Source organism: Egretta garzetta, unplaced genomic scaffold, assembly GCF_000687185.1.
Source record: "Egretta garzetta isolate BGI_Z169 unplaced genomic scaffold, ASM68718v1 scaffold30, whole genome shotgun sequence".
Lineage (NCBI taxonomy): Eukaryota > Metazoa > Chordata > Aves > Pelecaniformes > Ardeidae > Egretta > Egretta garzetta.
Genome location: NW_009258383.1, coordinates 1884441 through 1906875, shown reverse-complemented (window position 1 = coordinate 1906875; position 22435 = coordinate 1884441). Strand labels below are relative to the sequence as shown.

The following is a 22435-nucleotide window of genomic DNA, read 5'->3' as shown; positions in this document are numbered from 1 at the left end:
ACGTACATGTCTCTCCATTCCTCTAACTGTTTTGCTAGCCCTTCCATGTTCTACTTAAACATTTGTTTCCCTGAACATTCTCAGTGGCTGTCTTCTATCTTTGCCTACTGGATGGAACAAGATTTTTTATTAAGTATTGGGAGATGAATTGTAATGACAATGCTCATAGGTCTGCAAGCAATTAGTGCTGAACAAACTGGATTATATATTTTTTTTTGCTTGGTGCCCAGATATTTACTGGAGTTGTATGTATTCAAGGTTTTTAAGCTTATGAAAAAAAAGCACTAAAATTTACTTTTACTCAAGTGGCTTAAGCGGTTTTAAGTTCTGTTGCTTGTGTTTTGAATGACAAATGTATAGAGAACATACCTAAATTGGGCAAGTTAGTCTGTAAATTATAAGCTTAGGTCACATTCCATTTGTTGGGTGACTGTTCCAAAGATCATATTGCAAAGCTCCATTTGCTCACTGTGCACCTACTTCATAAATGAAGCTTTTAAAAACTGGGATGAAAGCTACACTGTACAAGTTTGACTACAGGGATTTTGCTGCCCTTAGCAAATGGCAAATGTCCATCCTCAAAAACCTGCAATCAACTGTGAAAATATTTACTTAACAATTTTCTGCCCCAAACAGGCTTATATTGTATTTTTATCACATCTACCTCTTCCGTTGGTAACAAGTAACATTCAAGACATCAAGGCTTTAGTACCTTACTTCTGAGGGTATTAATTCACATGTATTAAATGTTACGTCTTGCAAATGCTAAGAAATATGTTTAAAAAGTAGACTTGATGTAGGGAGGATTTCTGTTTTGACTGAGGACACATCTTTTGGTGTGAAGAGACATTTTGGAAAACTCTGTTCCTGAGATAAAGTTAAATTCCATAAAATTACAGGGCTGTGCAGCCAAACGTGTAGGACACAGCTGTGTGTTAGAAGATCAAGGCTCCGTATCTAGGTCTGCCATTAATCTCCTGCTGACTTTGCTGAGTGAATTATTTCCCCTACCGTTTTGTCTTACAAATTAGGTTTCAAGCTCCTGAAGGACTCTTACTCAGTCCAGGATACACCTTTCATGTGCTGCAATGGGGGTCTTCAGCCCTGGCCAAGTGATGTCTTTTCCTTGGCTGTACTGAACCTGTAGACTTTTTCCAAAGCCACCTGCACTGTTTATCAAAGATGACACTGAGCTCTTTATGGTACAGAAACCAGAGTCTTTCTAAGAATCAGTCTGTTGACTCCTTGTCTTCCTTTTCATTCTTGTTTCTTTTTTTGGTCAGTAGGAAGGGGAAAAAGAAGGCGGGGGTGGGGGTGGGGGAGCATAGGAACAGGAAAGTGCAGCACTGTCCTGCCAGACCTCCTGTGTTTGATACCCACAGAAAAAAGAAAAGACCTGTGAAGTGGCTGGCGGCAGACTCAACCTTAAACCTAGAGTAAAGTCAACAGAGATTTCGGCATCTGGATTTACCTACCTATACTATTAAAACACAGTATTCAGGTTATTGGGTGGTATGGATTTGAGGGGGACTTGCACACTGATCTTCATTATTGTAAGGAAATGTAAGTAAGTCACAGTAGATGGAACTTACACTTTTGTACAGTACAAAGTACAGCTGGACAAAGGTGTAAGTTCGGGGCTCCAGTTGCTAGTATAGTACCAACACTCAGTAAAACAAGCACTGTGATATAGAGAAACAGGGTGAGATTTTTTAAAAAGTTAAGAAAAGACAGATTTCAAGGATCAAAACGTTGCTGTTATGTCAGGCATGGCTCAAATGGTTATTAAGTATTTTGAATTTTAAAAATACCCAAATTCCATTTGGGAATCTGGGAAGGTTATGTAACTTCATGGGAAAGCAATGTGAATCCTGCCAGCTACACTGACCCATGCATCTTGACTTCTCTGAACTCAGAACGCTTTATGGTGCTGACCTCTAGTTAAGCAGGATTTTACCTCTCATGTATTCTTTCCCTCTTTCCTCTTATGTTGGCATAAGCCTCTTTGGAAAAAAGTTATGTATTTCCAAATGAAGGACTGCAAAGTTGTTCACCTGTTTTTTTCATTTCAACAGTAATGCTTTCTCACACACACAACCAAACAGGAAGGGTGTCTCCGCCTGGCAAACTTAGCTTGTGCCTAGCAGTCTCACTTTTGCCAAACTTTTTGTTTGTTGAATGAAAAGTGACTGAATATATGCTGGTAGTACTGTAGCGTTCACTCTGTGTTCCAAAATCACAGGGAATACCTTACAGTAGTATATGAGATATAGCTTTCCAGTGTGTCTGTGTGAAATAACTCTTATCCACCTATTGCAAAAGAAAAAAATTGCCCTTTAGAATTTTTTTTATGAACTCACATTCAAGTTCTACCTCTCAGAGAAGACATTGATCGGAGCACACATGTATTATAAAGAAAAGCAAGCTAAAATTTATTATGCATAAGCACAGAAGAAAAAGGCAAATACCTGACATCGACTTTTTATTGATTTTTGTGTAAAACACAGTCTATGGAAAAATAGATAAAAGCATTACTAATTATTTATATTAGCCCTGTTCAGAGAGACGGCACAAACAAATTGACAAACACAACTACAAAGAGAATATTGCACATGGAAGACGTACTATGCTCACTGCAAGACACTGCCAGCAAGGCATGGGAAACAATATATAATGATAGAGATCATTCTTCAAGTCAGTTTGATGTGTCACTTATTTAAAAAGCTGTAATCTAATTAATTCAAGCAGCACCATATACTGATACTGTATCAGTACTGCAACATTACTCATTGTATTGATAGAAAATACTACAGGATGAACAGCCAAGAAATAAAAAAATTGTGCATTAGGAGATGCACTGTCTGAAAGGAACTATGCATATGCATCTATTACCACTGCATATATGAAAATATTGTACTGAAAAAAACAGTCTAAATAATTTTTATGCACCTGATATATCTAACTTTCAGAGGAAATCTTCACATTCAGAGGAAAGCTTTTTCCTAACTATATTCATACCTTTGAGATTTATAGCCACTTGGGAACTCATTGCCTTATATTAATTAATAATTTCCCTTAGTGCTAGTTGGGCAGGATGTATAGCTAATAACATATAGACACACACACACACGCATAGACACACTATTTTATGGGCAATTAATGCCAAATAAAAATACAAATGTACTTTCTCATGTTGGCACATCATGTAATGCACAATGTTGGAACAAAAAGTTAAGCATGGCACCAATTCACAGTAACCATCACCACAAACTAGATATGCAAAGAACTTGGAAAACAATTACAAAATAAGTAATTTCTAAATAATTCAAGAACATGGGTACTTAATTAACTTGTACATAGTTGCCACAGTTAATAGAAATGTAAGGTAAAGTTAAAGACACCTATGGAACCTGGTAATAGAACTGTATTTTAGACAACATTAAGAAAGAACATCGTAATATCCATAGAAAACAAATAATCTGTGCTAAATACATAGAGGTCTCCATTTTCTAGTATGATGTATACAGTTCTGTATTACATATTAAGCACTATTTTTTGACTGAATAGAAATCAAGAGAAATGTAATTTATTTCATTATTCATTAGGCAGTAAGCAATTTATATAAAGCTACACAAAAATATTTTCATAGCAGGCTATTCCTCAAGATATGTTTATTCTCCTAAGTTACTAAGATGTCCAAATGAACTTAGTTGTTTATATTTAGGCAATGGAAACTAAACTTCTAGCCTCAGGTCTTTTTCTGATGAGAAGTCCTAATGTGAGTTCTTCTATAGAAATCGATGTATTTGATGACATGAATAAAGATTCTGTATGTGAGTAAACATATGCATGATACGATACATAATGCATAGTAAATGCATGAGTGCCATTTTACTGTCAGACTTAACAGTGTCTTGTTAGAGTGAATTGGTCCTTAGAGAGCACTACAAAATATTAAATCACAAGTCAACTTGTTATTCCAGTTAGCAGTAAATACATGGTCTAACGGGAAACTATATGTCATTCTGTAGCACAAATATTTCACAAAATGCCTTTGTATATTTGATCTAAAAATATCATCTATTTATGAATACTTCAATATTTCAACCTTTCGAGTAACTTGTAAAACCAAAACACATTTTTAATTTTCTACACACACAGTTTGAAAAAAGGAACAACACATCATTTTTCTCTCCAGACACCTTTGGCAGTTCAGAATTTAATAGTTTAAACATTCTTGAAGAAATTTAATGATGAAATAACTTTTTGCATAGGAAAGAGGGCCAATACATTTCTGTATATACTGTCAGTGGTTGCATTACAGTACAATATATATGGGCTTTGACAGTAATTTTCAATTAGTACAGTATCTTAGTTCTGCAACATTACCGCTATTGCATCAAACAAATTAGGTAATTGTAGGGAACATGAATGTTAATTACCTATTCTACAGAAGTGTAGAATTACTATAAAATAATGGCAGCGTATTTAATTTTGTAATGTAATCAGATTGCCAACAGTAATGGTTTCTGCCCTAAATTTGTTCAGAGGTATGATATTCTGCTCTCAGTTATACCATCCCATTCTAGTGATTTTAATCAGGTTTTGTGCACAGGAGCTCACAAGAAACATACAGCTTTCTGTATTGGAATGTATTACAACAAACCCAGAATATACACAGGCTTGATGTGTAAGTTTGGGGAATATGGATGAAATGAAAATAAAATTGTTGTCACAGGCTTGATGTGTAAGTTTGGGGAATATGGATACTACAATGAAAATAAAATTGTTGTAGATTTTTTGAATTTGAAATGAAATTAAGAACAACTAACATAAACTCTTTAGATTTAGGTTGGTGTAACTGGGGGCAGAGTTTGATTCTAGATTCTTCCTGTTCTGTGGTGCTGTTGGTTTCATTACAGACAGAGAGAATGAGATTTACAGGACTAGTGATGTTTAAGGATAGATTCAAGCTTAAGTACTGTATATTTCTGATATGTCGACCACAGATTCTTGCAAAGTAATAAATAATAAGTGAAGGTTCAGCTGAGAAAGTCAGAGATCTTAAACAGTGCAAATATAGATAAGAAAAATATAAATCCATACAAGTAAAGAAAATTAGGATCAAATACACATTCTGACTCACTGAAATAAAGGTTTTGCTAATTAAGCAGAAGTAGCCTGAAGGTATGAGCTGAGTTTGGCTATTTTGTTAGAGAAGAGTAGAACCTCACAAAGCAGTAGCAATAAATAATTGTGAACATTCTTTTGGATCCCACAGGAAATGCAAATGTCAAGTTTTAGAGTTAAATTCATTCTTAAGTATAAGAATAATAATTTTGTTTCTCAAAAATTCAGGCATATCCCAGAGAGACTTGTAAAAGTAACACTTTTATATAAAAATAGAAGATTGGATTTGCACAAAAAGATACTATGAATTTAAGACAGACTCTGGGAAATTCATATATAATAACTGAAACTCCACTGTAGAAACATATAGAACATGAGTATTGTGATGCTTCCCTGTTGTACCAACATACTGGAAGTTTCCCAGTGAAAATGGATTTATATGGTTGCAGATTTCTCAGCTTTTTTGTTTTGTTTTGTTTTAAAATATTTCCTGATATTTTGAAATCATTCTAAAATCAAAAACTAGTTGCTTGCACACATACCTGCAAGTCTTTCTATACATGTATAACACTGTTTTGAATTTTCGTTGTATGATGTGTGGAAATAAAGAAACGCCAAAGGTCTAAAATCCTTGGTTTCAAAACCTGACTATTTCCTAAATTATTAACTCTATTAGACTATATTCTGAACTCACTAACCCAGAAGTGTGGTTTTAACATAAGAAACACTGCCCAGAAAATGTGGTATTAATAAATAGCACTCTGACATGTATGCTTTAAGTCAAAGGAATATTTGGAAAGCATTGTTATAATAAAATACTGTTGTGATATAACTGTGCAAAGGAGCATTAAAAAATTCTGATTTCATAATCATCTGCCCTCTGTAATTCAAAACAAAAATATTTTTGTAGTTATCTAAAGCAGCAGTCTTCTAGTTATAAAGTTATAAGTTTCTTATAGTTTGGTTGAGAGCTTGTACTATATGCCAAGCAAGTCCACAGTGACTTTACTCATACTTTAACTAAACTCCTAAAAATATGAGTTAGTGACAAAAAAACCCACAAAAAAACCAAAATCAAACATCTGCGACAGTGCTAACAAATATTAGTCTATCATCACATCACAGTTATTCTTTCTGGGGAGAGATGTGGAACAGACCCACTTGCTTCTTCTATAACATGGCTTTTCTCCCATCCTCTTTGAATTCTCCTCAGTTTCCTACTTACACATGGCAAAAGGAAAACAATCTTACCTAGAATTACAATGGAAGGCAGAACAAGGGCAAGAACAAAATTTGGTGGTGTATAAAATCTGTAATATTCTTCTTCAAAAGCTCTCTTCCATCCGTAAATCAGTACATGGAACGTACTTATGAGCAGAGCAACATATCCAAGTGTAGACTTTGAAAAAGAGAAAACAGGGAAAAAAAGAAGAGATAATAGTACTTGGTCCTTCATCTGACAGCTCTAACACATTACTTTAACATTTCTATTAGACATTACATTAAGATCTCTTACCTATACACTATTTTAAATTATCAATATGTGGTTTTAAGTTCGTATGTTCTGAAAACTATGGACTGAACTGAACACTGATTTACAACATACCTCTGCTAGCATCTATAGGCCTTAGTCAAGGCTGAAATGAAGATGATGTTTGCCCAAATTCTAAGTAATGGAAGCCAACTTTAGGATATGTATGTGAATAAGAAATAATCCCAGTGAAGTTACTGGAATGTCAGTTGTGATTGGAAATTAAGTTCCCTGTTTCTTAACTATGAGGGTAGATCACTTCCAAGACTCATGATTATGGAACAATGCAATTCTGCCGAAGTGCTCTGGGCCTAACACTCCAAATTTTTATCCCTCTGAGAGGTGCAGTTTGCTTCTTCCTCACAATGGCCATATTCTCCCTTGTCTGAAGTTAGCATAAACCATCCCTTACCTTTCTCCATCGGCTGTTGCCTACTGGTTAATGGGAATATCTGGACTGCAGGACTTGGGCATAATGGCAAAAGGCAATGATGCAGTTTATCATAAACAGGTAGTGCTGGATGAAACATGAAGTAGAACATTCCCAGAGCACCCTGCAGAGGACCTCTTATCACATAACCTAGAGCATGCCACAGAAGGTAGTGCCAATAGTGGTCATTCACCATTTGTGTGAAAATGCCCTTTTAAGAACCCTGTAGTTGTACTGCTCTGCAGACCTGGGTTAAATGTATTAACCATGACTTTCCCAAAGTGAAAAAAAAGACTACTATGCTTTGAATTCTGGCGGCGATGAAATGAAGAAAAACTCTCTTTGGCCCAAACTGATGTAATTACTAACTTAGTTGGGGAACATTTGTAGAAAATCATTGAAACAGAGGATGAATATTAAGAAAGGTAACTCGCTACCAAGGTTTCATTTAATTCCAGTAAACAGAGAGGCAAAGAAAAATGCAGCCTAAGGTTCTATAATAGTGAAAGAATTAATTCTTTCTCCTTCAAGATTAACCAGTTTCCAGGGAAAGCAGAATGTCCGAGCTAATACCATTTGCAAGGATTCACAGATGTAATGGTATAAAAAGGAAAACACTTTTGTTGATTTCTAGAGGTTGGTACCATGTTTTTTAACTTCCCAACATTTATGCATTTTTTTTGCCAATGGTTTCAGAGCCATGTTGGCATGTTTTAGATATGCTGCACCCTTTTTTCAAAACGAACAATTTGCTCCCAAAATACTCCATAAGAAACAAAACAATCGGACAACCACTTGTGGATATAAAAATGGCATATGCAGTATCTGAACGGAAATTCTGTTAAGAAATTTGAACAGCAAACAATACTATCAAACCTGATGTTTGAATTATGTTATTGCAGGTTTTTGCTGTTATGACTGTCCTAAATTCACTGCTGTTATATCCCTGCCAGCAGAGAAAAGGGCACAAGTGAATCATATCCCTCATGTCTTCATCAGTCTTACTGAGGAGAACTGTAACAATTCTTGAAAAAGAAACAGGAGGGAAATGTTACACAGACTCTTCCCACATTTTTCAAAAAAAACTTTCAATGCTTATTTAAATTCCATCTGCAAACCACAGTTTTGAGACATCTATATATGTCTTTCTATCTAAAGGTCAAAATGGAAGCTAAGAAGTACACCAGTACATTTATCAGCACATTTTGAACTAACAGCATAAGGACAACAAAAACATATGATACAACTCCATTAAGTTCCAGGGTTTTGCCCTGTGGAAAGTTGCCATATCCTTTTTTGAAGTGTTGCTAGGGCATATGTTAGTATGCACTGGACCATTTCAACCACTTACCTAAAAATCTGACAATAAACACACTCCTATAGGAATTTCTATCAGCTACTGATGGTATTTTCTTCTACCAGGCCCTTAATTGCCATATTTCCATGCTGTACTTCTGACAGTAATAACACCACTTAGCTAGAAAGAGGATGTCCTCCCCACAACTTAGCATTCTGAAGTCTTTGATTTGTTTAGTCAGGGCAGATCTGCACTAGAAAGTTCCATTAGAGCATTTATCCCAGCTTGCAGCTACTCACAATGACTTTTCCACAACCCCACTGCAGGAGGCTGTGTCAGTAAAAAACTTCTGTGTTTGTTACAAAGACTTGATTTTTCTGTATCCACAAATGTTCAAAGACTATAGCAATGGCTGTATGGTGGTAAAATGAGGAAACTCAGAACTGACTGAAGCAGGCTTGGCCAAAAAGACATCAGCTCGTGCAGGAAAATGCACTGTTGGGCAGCTGAACAGCTGAACAGTAAAAATAAGATCAGTTGGTAGCACTGGATCATACTGCAAATCTTGGCCAGCAGTAGTGTCAGAAAGCCATATTCCAAAGCTGACCACCCCTATGGGTGCTAACATGAAAGATGATTCAATTATTGAGAAAGAAATGATGATTATGCTGTAGGAGTTATTAATTGCTAGAAAGCAATCTGCTTAATACCGGAACTGTGAGAGAGCTGCTATCATTCAGGTATGCAAAGTTATTTTCTTGTGCACAAGCTTATGACTGGACAATGTGGAGAAGGAAATACAGGGATGAAAGAAAATGTATTTCCTGAAATGTCATTGTGCTTCAGATGGAACACACACATTGCATTTCTGTCATCCTTTCCTGGCTTCTTAAGACACAAAAAGAAAGGGATGAATCTGTCTATGAGAGCTGGAAGATCATTTACACTAATGTTACCACAGGAAGGTCAGGAGATGCACAGGATGCTAACTTCTTTAAGAGCAGAGGACTTTTGAAAGCAGTAAGAAGGGATACTTCACTGGTAAATTCACATTGGTGAGTGAGTAGCAGTATCAGTTTTAAGTCCTGGGAACCCTCTGCCTAGGCTCTAGGATGGCTGCTGGGAAAAGGGGAAGAACATCTTTGGTTGCTGTGCTTCCTTATCTTTCATAATACTGTGTTCCCTGGAAGCTGAGTAATAGATTACCATGTTTCCTATGGACTCCTTGATCTTTAAGCTTTTCTCTAAGTCTTCCCTGTTTTGTTTCTTTTCCTTCCTGATCAAAGTCAGTTTTTTAGCCAATGTGGGCGATTCCCAGCCAAGGCTACCAATAAACTGGACAAATTGGCATTGTTTGGGGCAAAAATAAAAAGTGTTAGAGGACTGGAAAAGATGCAGGAAAAAAAATTCCTAAACTTTTACCAGGAAGATGTACATATATAGAGACACAAATCTGTTGTGGGACAAATCTGCTTCAGAAATTTCTACCTTCACAATGGTCAAGTAGTTCCAAGCAATTTGTATATACAAAAGGTATTTCCCAAAGCCTGCATTTATGCAAGGTATCCTTCACTTTTTACCAGTAACAGGGTATTGCTAAGCTTACAAACAGGCTGGTACAATTCTGACTGGACTCTTACCCATGAACTTGCTAAATACTCAGGCCTCATTCTTCTTTACTCTGGGGGAGAAGTATCCTATTCTTTTGGCAGAACCAAAGCAGGGCAGCCCTACCTCAAAGTGTGTGTGCAAGAGAATACTGCCTCCAAAAAACTTTACGATTGTGATAGCAGACAAAAGGAATGTTTACAAAAAGATCAACTTCCTATGATGCAAATGGCAGATCTGTGCTGATTTTTGCTAAGAAACATAAATCTTAGCTTTCAAAGCTAATCTGCTCTGTTCATTGCCACTTTGAGTGACGTGCTTTGGACTTGAACTCTTAGACTGGCAAACAAAAGCAGCAGTCATTTATGCTTACATTATGTATTTACCATTCAACTTCCTTCAGAAGACTGAAGAACCTGTTTGCAGCACTGCTTGCAGACAACATTCTCCATTTCCATGTATTTTATGTCAACACTCAAGGGCTGGTTTCAATAAATGTCTTTTTCTGTTTGCACTTTATCGGTTTAGGCTACTTATTCTGCCTGCTCTGACAAAATAAGAATTCTTTTTTGTTTCTTGTCCATGTCTGTCTTTGATCCTTATCCCAATATGTTTAGAAGAGAAAAAGGAGAGAAAAAGAAGAGTACTGAAGTGGCATTTAAGGAAACTGATGCATAGGTTTACTCAGCTGCTTCTCTGCTTCTTTCTTCAGTAAGCTTGAACTCTGGGTCTGTTAAGATACCTGCAAAGTTTCATACTAAGTTTCCATCATCTAACACCTCCTACTGAGCAAACTCTTCATCACTGTCTGATTCTGTGGCTTCTCCATCTGGATGTTATGAGTGTTTCTCTGAATTATGATGAAGCAATCAAAGATTTGTTTTGTACAGTGGTCAGCTCTGTACTGGCGCAACTCCAAGTTTTCTGCTGTTCTCTTAGCTCCTGGTAGGGTTGACACAGTAACTTCCTTTTGCATCATTATTCAACTTTTTCATATCTCACTTCATTTATATTCATATTCTGAGGGAACGAGTGGAGCCTGCACTGCTTCTCTTCTCAAAGTCCTCTTCCCTTGATCAAGCAGGCTGGAATTTTGGGGGCTACTGATGACTGTGTTGTGAAACCAGGCTATGTAGGATGGAGGCATCTCCATAATAACTGGGGATATCAAAGACAGCAGTGATTTCTGGGCAAAAACATTCACAACTGGGGTTTCTTTACAGTATTAGGAAGACTGTGGTAGAAGTATGTTTGAACCACTGTAGGTAGGGGAGATGCTGCTCAGGGCTTGTACTACTGGAACAAGGCTAGAAAATAGTCTATACTGTATGTATTAAACATACTAAACTCAGATTTTCCTAGTAGGACTCAAGACTGAGTATGTTTTAGTAGTAAAACTCTTTAGAAGAGGCCAGACCCTTATTTTGATGAAATTGTACTTACTACAATGAGCAAGCAATAGTATGTTGTTCTCAGCGGGAAGTGCTGAAATGAGAAACTGGCTGAGTGTGCTGACTGACTGATTCTTCATCTGTCAGAAGCAAAACAAGTTCAGCAATTATTGTGGCAAATCATCTGAGATTCAGTACTAAAGCTAGAGACATACTGTTTTCCCAGTTAAAAAAAAAAGCAGCACTGAGATGATGGGCTAATATTTCCAGTTTGTCCCCCTGACTTAGAGGAGATTAAGAAAATTAAGTACAAATTCACCTCATCACATTGCACTTCAGTAGAAGAAAAATATAAAAGACAGTAAGTATTATGATGTTTTATCTATTCTACTTGCACACTGGGTACAATGAAGCCTGCGCAAAGATTCAAGCTCCTTTTACTTCAGTGAGGAATCACTGAAAGTCTGTTCTGATTGAATAAAGCAAGAGGACGTTTTTGAAGGGCAAGTAACTAAATGAAGAACAACTTACAGCCTGAGAAGTAATTAATGACAAAGTACAGTATCTTTAATGATCATTAACTTTAAAGAAATTTTTAGTAGTTTAATATTTTTTGTGATTAAAAATTGCAAACGATCATAATTAATTACCAATACCAGCTCTCTTCAGCATGCAATGCAGTATCAACTGTAACACACCTCCAGAGCAAACTTGTTCCCAATCCAATTCCTCAAAATACTGACAGATGATTGATTAAAGTTCATAATTATTTCAATTTAGGACTATTTTGACTTTATTTACAGTGGAAATAACTGCAGTAAATATGACACAATAAAAAATGCCCCTCTGGAAACATCATTATGTGATTACTGTGTGGGTATTGACTCAGTCACACAAGCCTGAAATTTGGAAATTTGAATAAGGAAAAATAGGACACAAATGCTGGGTTTGTGGCTGGAAGTCATTATTGGATAAAGGCATCATCTCACTCATGAGTTAATATATATTATATATGTATTATGTAGTCCTCAGGAGGACTACAAGGATGTTGCAAGGTCATGCAGAGAGAAAACTGGAAGGGCTAAAGCCCAACTAGAACTTAAATTGGCCAATTCTGGGAAAGATAATAAAAAATGGTTCTATAAATATATTAACAACAAAAGAAGAGCCAAGGAGAATCTCCATCCTTTACTGGATGCAGGGGGAACCAGAGTGACAAAGGATGAGGATAAGCTGAGGTACTTAGTGCCTTCTTTGCGTCACTCTTTGATAGCTGTTCTCAGGTCAGCTGTTCTCCAGGTACCCAGCCCCCTGAGCCAGAAGACAGGGACAGGGAGCAGAACAAAGCTCCCATGATCCAAGAGGAAATGGTAAGCGACCTGCTTGGCCAATTAGACATACACAGGTCCATGGGGCTGGAAGGGGTCCGCCCAAGGGTACTGAGGGAGCTGGCGGAGGTGCTCACCAAGCCCCTTTCCATCATTTATTAGCAGTCCTAGATGACTAGGGAAGTTCCACTTGACTGTAGGTTGGAGAATGTGATGCCCATTTACAAGAAGGGCCTGAGGGAGGATCCAGGGAACTATAGGCCTGTCAGTCTGACCTCGGTGCTGGGGAAGGTCATGGAGCAGATCATCCTGAGTGCCATCAAACTGCCAGGACAAACACAAGATCAGGCCCAGTCAACATGGGTTTATGAAAGACAGGTCCTGCTTGACTAACCTGATCTCCTTTTATGACAAGGTGACCCACTTAGTGGACGAGGGAAAGGCTGTGGATGTAGGGTACCTGGACTTCAGTAAAGCCTTGACACTGTCTCCCACAGCATTCTCCTGGAGAAACTGGCTGCCCATGGCCTGGACAGGCATACTCTTTGCTGGGTAAAAAACAGGCTGGATGGCTGGCCCCAAAGGGTGGTGGTAAATGGAGTTAAACCCAGTTGGAGGCCAGTCACAAGAGGTGTTCCGCAGGGCTCAGTGTTTGGGCCAGTTCTGTTTAATGTCTTTATTAACGACCTGAACAAGGGGATTGAGCGCACCCTCAGCATGTTTGCAGATGACACTAAGCTGGGTGGAAGTATTATCTGCTTGAGGGTAGGAAGGCTCTACAGAGGAATCTGGACAGGCTGGATCAATGGGCTGAGGGCAATTGTATAAGGTTCAACAAGGCCAAGTGCTGGGTCGTGCACTTGGGTCACAACAACCCCATGCAATGCTACAGGCTTGGGGAAGTGTGGCTGGAAAGCTGCCTGGCAGAAAAGGACCTGCGGGTGTTGGTTGACAGACGGCTGAATATGAACCAGCAGTGTGCCCAGGTGGCCAAGAAGGTCAACAGCATCCTGGCTTGTATCAGAAATAGTGTGGCCAATAGGACTAGGGAAGTGATTGTCTCCCTGTACTCGGCTCTGGTGAGGCTGCACCTCGAATCCTGTGTTCACTTTTAGGCCCCTCACTACAAAAAGGACACCGAGGCACTGGAGTGTGTCCAGAGGAGAGCAATGAACCTGGTGAGGGGTCTAGAGCACAAGTCTGATGAGGAGCGGCTGAGGGAACTGGGGTTGTTTAGCCTGGAGAAGAGGAGGCTGAGGGAAGACATTATTGCTCTCTACAGCTACCTGAAAGGAGGTTGTAGCGAGGTGGGTGTTGGTCTCTTCTCCCAAGTAACAAGTGATAGGATGAGAAGAAATGGCCTCAAGTTACACCAGGGTGGTTTAGATTAGATATTAGGAAGAATTTCTTCACTGAAAGGGTTATCAGGCACTGGAACGGGCTGCCCAGGGAAGTGGTCGAGTCTCCATCCCTGGAGGCATTTAAAAGATGGGTAGATGTGGTGTTTAGGGGCATGGTTTAGTAGTGGACAGGTACGGTTGGACTTGATAATCTTAAAGGTCTTTTCCAACAAAATGCTTCTATGATTCTATATTTTCCCTTTTGCACTAACATTTTACATTACGCACCAGCAGTATCACTGTCCCCACACAGAGAACTCTGGATAGCAGGGACACTGTAACAATACAAAATGAGTATTTACTCCCTCTGAAGGCTCAAAACCATGAGAGAGAATAAACAGTTCTGAAAAATTTTTCAGCAAACTTTTTGTAGGCCTACCTGGATTGTTCTACCAACGGAAATCTTAGGGTAAAGGAAGACATGACTTTGCAGACAGAAGGCCTCTGACAACTACAGCCAAAGAAGTGTTCCCCATCACTCCCTTTAAAATGTCTGTAAATTATGAAGCACAACTGAAGCCCTGAACAGTAAAGCCAGTGCCTGTGTTCTGAAGGTAGGAATTTGTAAACAGTGACAGGACTAAGAATTAGGCAATATTATTACAGTGGCTATGTTGAAAAAACATGAATCAGAAAAGACTGAGTTAAGACTAGAGTACTGAATCCAAAGTTGGAGAACAAAACGAAAGCTAATAAAACCCAAAACTACATGTACACACTTAGGAAATTTATCTCAAGATTGAACCCTAATAAAATTTCTTATCACTGCTATCTAAAACTAATGGCAATTTAGTTTGGAAGCAAACATTAAGATGTTTATTAAAGCTTGTATTTCTCAGTATTTTATGCTGCATAGGTCTGCCTGTAGTAGATATTTATCTGAGGAAGGAGGGTAACAGAAGGCATGCCAGGACCTGGAAAAGCTTCTACTTTTAATAAAGCTTCATATTTTACTAATGGGTATTTTCAGCTAATGGGGATAACGCAGTTGAGAGCTGTATTAATTCCCACACAGTGGAGGGGAAGCAAAACTGAATCAATGACACCATGGCTGTCAGAGGGTTGTGCAATAAAAATCCTGCAGGACAAATTAAATCTTCAATTTTAACAGTTGTGCGCATCTACATATAGTAGTATCTCATCAGTATCATTGCCTTTAGTGAGTTTGCCCAAATTTATCTGATTTGAATTTAGCAAGACATTCTAACAATGGAAAAGGAATAGATTAATGCTCATTTTTTCTTAGCTATGTTGGTTATTTAAGACCAAGAACTGTAAAATGCAAATTCTAACAGTCATTAAATGCTTAATGTGCCTTCATGGTAATATATCTGCTGAGGAAGGATATGTTGTTTTTATTAACTTACCAGAAAGAGAGAAAAAAAAGCTCTCATCATGTTGCAAAGTGATTTTGTTTGTGATCATGATCATCATCAAGGAATTCTTATTAACAATAAAAGCCCCTTATTTAAAAAGTAACACACCTGAATAAAACTGAACTCCCTCCAGTTTAAGGCACTGTTTACTGAAGGGATGGAAGTTACTGCCAGCAAAGAAAGCAATCCAAGACTCATTATTCCAAAGGAGATATACATTTCAATTCGCCACACTTCTTCCTCATTCCAAGAATTTTCAACATTTGCATGAACCTGATGAAAGAGCAGAAAGGAAGCACTTTATTCTACAGATTTTGAAAATATGAGCAGAAGTTATATGAAAATCTTCAGTCACAGGATAACTATAAAATGAGGTCAAATATTTCAGAGGTTTCCTCATGTCTTGGAGAAAAACAACTATTTCCTTACTGCTGGTATTGACTCTTGTTAGACTAAAAATATGTTAAACATGGAAACTTAGATTCTTGTTAAAAGAAAATGTAACATTATATATTTATAACAATTGTGTTACAAAACCAGATAAATCTGCACATTCCCATATACTGTAGAAAAGTAGCTGTGTTGTTCAGACCCTGGAAACTTAAATCCTGTAACATAAATTGGGTAAACCCACAATTTGTGTTTAGTTTGTTACATTTAGAAACAGTTTAGCATAATTTCCTGGTTTTGCTTCAGCTCCCTATGCTGAGTCCGAGTTACTTTGGCTCTCTCACTGTTGACATCAGATACATCCAAGACTGATTGTTCTCACTGGAAAGCTTTACCAGAAAAAAGAAACAACTCAGGACCTTAACAATTAAGAGGCTTGGACATTCAATTATTTTTCCACTTTCAGGTGAACTATTGTGATATGGCATGTCTTGAAATTGAGGTTCACTAGGAATATTAGCAAGTGAGAGTTTTACAATATTATTAAAAACATGATAATTTCTTAGTAAAAGTACCAGTGAGTCCTTACTAATATTAAGTGTGAACAACTACAGTTTCTTGCTGCCTTTTACGGTTTTGCTCTTCCTTTCTTTCTCTTAAATTCAATTTTTCATGCTAGGCCTTTTAGAATTTGTGGACTCAATCCCCATTAATTTGTTCCATTTGATTTGATTTCCCTAGGTTGCTTTTCTTTCTGTTCCATCACATCTCTCTTTCCTGCAGATTTTACGTGCTGAATGGCAATGCTGCTTTTCTGGCAATGATGCTTTTCTGCCACTTTAAAGGTGACAATAAGCTACCTCACTGACAGACAGGAACATCAGACCCTCTTCTAAAGGATGACAGATTTGTCAGAGATTGTTTCAGGGTTATGCAAGACCAACTGCTCATGGGAACTGTGAGTCAATTTCTGTTGCCTCTAATAGATGATGTTCACAGAATTTTTAATGAATAAAATATTTTCACCACTGGTCCAAAATGTTACAAAGTAACAGCATTTTATTTTGTAAACATAGAGGTATCTGTAAGCATTATTACAGTATCTACTTTTATGCCATTTTCACACCTGTAAATGCACTTAAGACATACATATTTCCCCCACATGTTAAGTATACATAGAGAGGAACATACCTCATCAACTCAGGTTTCCTGCTGTTGCTCTTATCCTGTCTACCCTACATTCTCCTTGTGTATTTTACTATCAGGGATTTAAGTACGGCATATTCCCCCTACCACACAAACTTGACTGCAGCTTGACCCACAGGGTGAGCAGAATGAAAAGATGTTGGTCTCCCTTCTTACTTGGCACTAGCTACATGTAAGATAACCCATAACATTCTCTGCCGGAAACAGTGGAACACACTAAGAAAACAAATATATTGTATTCATGAGCCATATGCATACAGCCAAGGCATTTTTGGCTTACTTGTTACTAAAGATTGGCTTACCTGTTGATATGCCATATTGAGGAACAAGTATCGCTCCGATCTCCTCATAGGCAAGCAGAGGCTGTATGCCACATGCACTGTTGCAAAGAAAAAGCTGAGCAGTCCGAGCTGCTTTCGACACTGGAGCCAGTTGTCCAGCCAAGGTGGAAATCGCCTATACTTTGTACCATAGTAAAGCTGATAAGCAGCTGCAATAAGTCCTGATAAGTATACTAGAGAAAGTAAAGTGATAGCAACAATTGGTAGAGTCTTGTTCACGATCTCAATGGGGATCTTGTAGAAGTCACTCTGCTGATTTCTCATGTATGGATGGATTACATCTCTGACGAAGGAATAGATGAAGAAAAATGTTGCCAGGCTAATGGCAATCACTACAGGCCCCTTCCAGAGTGTGAAGAGACGCAGAGGTAAGTTTTCAATCTCCCTTGAAGATGACAATGCCCCCAGATCAATAGGAATAAAACTGAGCTGACGGGCAAGCTCAATCACTTGATGGCGAGCCTGAACATTGTTACTGCATATATAGACCTGTTGGGAAAGTCAAGTGAATTGTCTGCAGTCAGAGAAAGAGACTTAAAGGTAAAAAAAAAAAAAACAACCACAAAACAACCTTAAGGGCCTCCAGTACAAAACCACAGCACTACTGCTAAATCTGTACACTGTTATCCCAGCTTGTATTATCAAGGTGAGAATGAAACAATATAAAAATCCAGCCAAAGTGAAAATATGCACACTGATTTAGCAACAGAGAACTCAAAACAAAATTGGCTTTTTCTTGGAGTTAATAATGAGCTGACTGTGGGATGCCCTGGTAATCAGCACACTGGCACCTCCCCCTACCACCCCCCACTCCAAATGTCTACAGGACTGGATTGATCTTGAAACAACAGCTAAAAGAATTTCAGAAAATCCTGAGTCTCTCAAAAATCCAGTTATCTCGAATGATGACCCTAAACCAGCTGTAGCATAAACAGAATGCAAAGCAGAGAACTGTGTAATCTCACATCTGTAACAAATTTAGCTTAATTTCATAATCCAGATTTCCACAAAAATTGAATGTTTAACAGAAAAGACAAAAACTATCAGACAAACAACAAGCCCTTCTAAAGACCAGTTTATTACATAGTGAAAGAAATGCACTGCTACAAAGTACTTTAAAGTTCCTTTAAAGTTTGCAGTGGGCTATAGTTTGCCCAACACTGTTTGCTGATCATCTGCATGAGAGCAAACATGATCCGTTTTGACAGAAGTTAATTACTTATAGTGCAGTGCTATTCTGAAAGGGATAAAAAATAGTATGGTAAGGTTATTTTAAAGATTATACTAATTCTATATGAATTGCATTCCATTTAAAATATGCCTGAAGTGCCAGAAAACTCAGTTTAAGTCTCCAGTAGTCACATTTCACTAGACATTTCTCATGCATTTCTCAGAGTCCATAAAGCCATGAGGGACTGGGTTCTTGCACAGGCTTAAATCCTTTGTATCACTTCAGCAAAGCATGAAGAACATAAAGCTGCCTTTTCTATATGCAGGATGGATTTGGGGAACATACTAGGAAGGAATTTGAACATGATGTTCCCAAGCAGTCCTGGATCAAACGAATGATCACTTAGAAACATATGTGCCTCCTTCTGTTTCCTCATATTTATGATCTTGGGGCATTCTAAAAGCTAGATAATTTCTTCCATTCACTTTGCTGTTACGTTGAATGCAAACATTTTTAGGACAGCTGACTCCTGAGATTTCTGACCTCAGATTCTATGCATCTCTTTCAATAGTTCACCCCATGTAAACCAATACTGAAACTAAAATATACTGGTAAAGACTGCCTCTATCCTTGTATAGAGCATAAGGATAAAAATTAACATATTTCCTACAGAAGACATTAAGACCCAACTCCTCTGCTCTGTCTGTACTCATCTAAAGGTCAGCTGTCTAGTCTAAGTTAGTATCCACATTTCCTCTGCAATCTTTAAAGACAAACACACATCCCAGGGGACAATTTGGACCACTTACTCTATATGTCTTACAGTGGGATGAATTGGACTCTGAAAATTTTATTGGCTACTAAAACTTAAACTAACAGCCCAACATTTTAGGTACATCAACTCAGGCAGGATGAATCCCATGAGTTCTGACTGCTTGCATTCAGTTCCTGCCATTTTGATCTTACAAACAAGTTAAATTAATACAAACATAACATTTACCTGTCTGCTGGCATCCTTTGGTCCTAACTGCAGTGACCAAGCTGAAACAACATTGAATCCTTTGACAACCAGGGAATCTGGGAAAAGTGATGCCAAATACTCTGCATTGGAGTCCGGATATTGGTCTACTCTTGTATTATTGCTGACATCAATCAGAATTTTACCAGCGAGTAAATGCTTGAGGTCCCACAAAGAGGCATAATGTTCTCTGTGTATGGCTACAAAAATGATGTTTGTTTTTGCTACTGCATCTTCATGGTGAGTGACATCAACCACATGGGGGAAGAACTCTGCAGCAAGCTTAGGGTTTCTGCTTCCTACGACCACGTGATACCCACATCTGATAAGCCTAATTGTCAATGACTTAGCAAAGTCTCCGCTTCCAATGATGCCTATTGTGATCTTCCTGGCATCCTTGATGCCATTGGCAACATTTGGTAGAAAAGTTTCATTGAGGTTCTTAGGACTTCCCATCATAGAGATTGATTCCATACTTCCAAGACACCAAACCTACAGTGATTTCTTCAGGGAGGGGAAAAAAGGAGAAAGCAACAGAAAGAAAAATGCAGCATCATACAATTTTACAAGACATCAGAATCCATAAACATCTCTGGGAGCAAAATACGTGGTTCTAACTTACATGTTGTATTTTCTCTTTAATAAAGTATGTGCTAATCAATTTTGTATTGCAATGTGTCACTAATACAAGGAGAAACATGAAATAGTTCAAGCACTTTAATAATACAGTTACAGAAGTAAATTATATTTTTCCATCTTCTCCTATTCCTTATGTTCCACTGCCCTGGAATACTGGACCACAAGACAACCTTATGCTCCTGAAACTAATGGTCGATGGAATAATGAGAAGAAACATGTAAGGAAAACTGGGTAATTATGGAAAATATTAGAAGGTAGAGATAGCTGGCCTGTGGCTGGCATAAGAACAGTGAGTTCACGGAAGCTGAATTCCATTAAAAGCTTATGCAGGTTATTATTGTGGTATCCTATATTGGCCAGGAAGGAAGGGATGCAAAAGTCTCAAAGCTGCAAATGTCATGGCTACCACCATGACACAGACATCCACATGACGTACTCACCTGTCAGCCAGGGAAATGGGCAGCGCACATGGATTCAATGGCAAAGACAACAAAGGAAATTTGTCAAGGCCTATTCATGAGATCACGCATGACACTGCTAGGTCAAACTGCTAGGTCTGGCCATGGTTGTATAAGGATTAACTGTGAGTGAAAGGGTAAAGGATTCAAGGCCATGGGTCACAAATATGCCTAACAGAATTTTTCTCACCAGGCAGAGAAGATAAACCCTGGTGACACCCAAACACATGGGACAGCATTTCACGAAAAGCTAATGGCAGGAAGAGATAGATTTCATGCAATAATGAAAGGGAAGAGAGTTTTAGGACTCAAATTCAGTGCAGAAGGGAAGCTTTGAAGAAGAACAGAGACTAAGGCTCACAGAAAATTAAAAGAAATATTGCTACAGCTTTGGAGAGAAGAGGTCATAGAACTGCAGTAAAGCTGTTACAAAGACAAAAAGACATAAAACCCCAACAGAACAACCCTCAGGAGGGAAGTCTTCCCATGAAACCAGTTATGACATAAGTGGTTGTGCACTGTAGAACAGGAATGAGTTCTGAAAATGAAGGAAGCAATGAGGAAAGGCAGGCTAAAAAGGAGCAAAGAGAAACCACGAGGTTGCTGTCTTGGGAGCAAAACCAGACCACATAGAAAGGAAGAGCTAAAGGAACGTCGTCCTGAGCCACCATCCAAGAGCTGATATGGTGGTAACTAATCACCAGTGGGGGACTTTACCCAGCTATCGGCTAGGAACACAGTATGTATGGTGAGCAACTTCCCACAATTAAAAGTAGCTTTCTGTTTCAGAAACTGGAGGAAGCTACTAGAAGAATGGCCACTTCTCATTTCAGCTTTGACTAGAAGGGAAGAACTCACTGAAAATGGACTGAGACTCTAAAGATGGAAAGCAATATGTGAAAGTGACCACCAAATCAGTATTCTAAGAAAAGATTCTAATAGTGAATCTTTCTGGCAGAGCCAGACCACGTAGATTTTTACGCATGCACTGAAAAAATACTGACTTCTTTCTTACCACACAACGTGAAACTTATCTAACGCGTGACCAAAATACCAGTGTTTCCTGTACCATGATGGGTTCACATCCAGGAACATAATGAGAATAGCTGTATTTTGATCAGAGAAGAGATATAAACCAACTGGATGTGACAGAACACGTATGCATTCGCCATGTGATTACAGAGGCCCATTTCAGTTCATGCTATGTGACGTGAAGGTGCTGCAAAACTCTGGGATTGAAAAGGAACCACCATGAAGAAATGGGCTACCAGGACCATTTAAAGACACTGCAGCCTGCTTTCAGTTTTTGTCCAAAGGATCCTTGCGAGAGTGGGCATCAAGGATTTGAACATGATAAATTGCTCTGGCGAATTGAATTTGGCCCACTGGCCAAAGTTTCTCACTGCCTGTTCTAAGGAAAGTAGAGTGTGAGGAACAGAATAAACCTAACAGACTTCATAAAAAAACCCCAGGGAATAGGCAGACATGACTCTTGGGCAAATAATCTAAGGGATGGAAGAGATCAGAGAGCTGGCAGTTACTGAAAGGGACTACATTAAATGCACAATAGCAATTGAGAGGAAAGATAGCGTATAAGACTGTTTTAACTGCATCAGGAGTGCTTTAATGACCTCAAAAATCATACAAAAAGTAAAAAAAAAAAAAAAAGAGTGTGTGTGTGCATGGCTAAGGAACAGTATAAAGAGACAGTGCTATCGTGT

The 22435-nt window shown here is 38.2% G+C and overlaps 1 protein-coding gene across 1 annotated transcript; it reads right to left on the bottom strand.

Moving 5' to 3' along the window:
- Window positions 1-6244: 6244 nt before the first annotated feature.
- Window positions 6245-20091, bottom strand: STEAP2 (STEAP2 metalloreductase). Its single transcript, XM_009641667.2, has 4 exons — window positions 19600-20091; window positions 17390-17917; window positions 15600-15764; window positions 6245-6529 (listed from the first exon to the last, which is right to left on the bottom strand). Exons 1-4 carry the CDS (start codon window positions 20089-20091, stop codon window positions 6245-6247), a joined length of 1470 nt encoding a protein of 489 aa, XP_009639962.1.
- Window positions 20092-22435: the final 2344 nt, after the last annotated feature.

Coding starts and splice junctions, on each gene's coding strand:
- STEAP2 (XM_009641667.2), bottom strand. CDS start 20,091: ATGGAATCAATCTCTATGATGGGAAGTCCTAAGAACCTCAATGAAACT. Junction 17,918..19,599: donor CAAAGGATGCCAGCAGACAG/GTAAATGTTATG, acceptor CTTTCCCAACAG/GTCTATATATGCAGTAACAA. Junction 15,765..17,389: donor TCAATATGGCATATCAACAG/GTAAGCCAATCT, acceptor CTCTTTCATCAG/GTTCATGCAAATGTTGAAAA.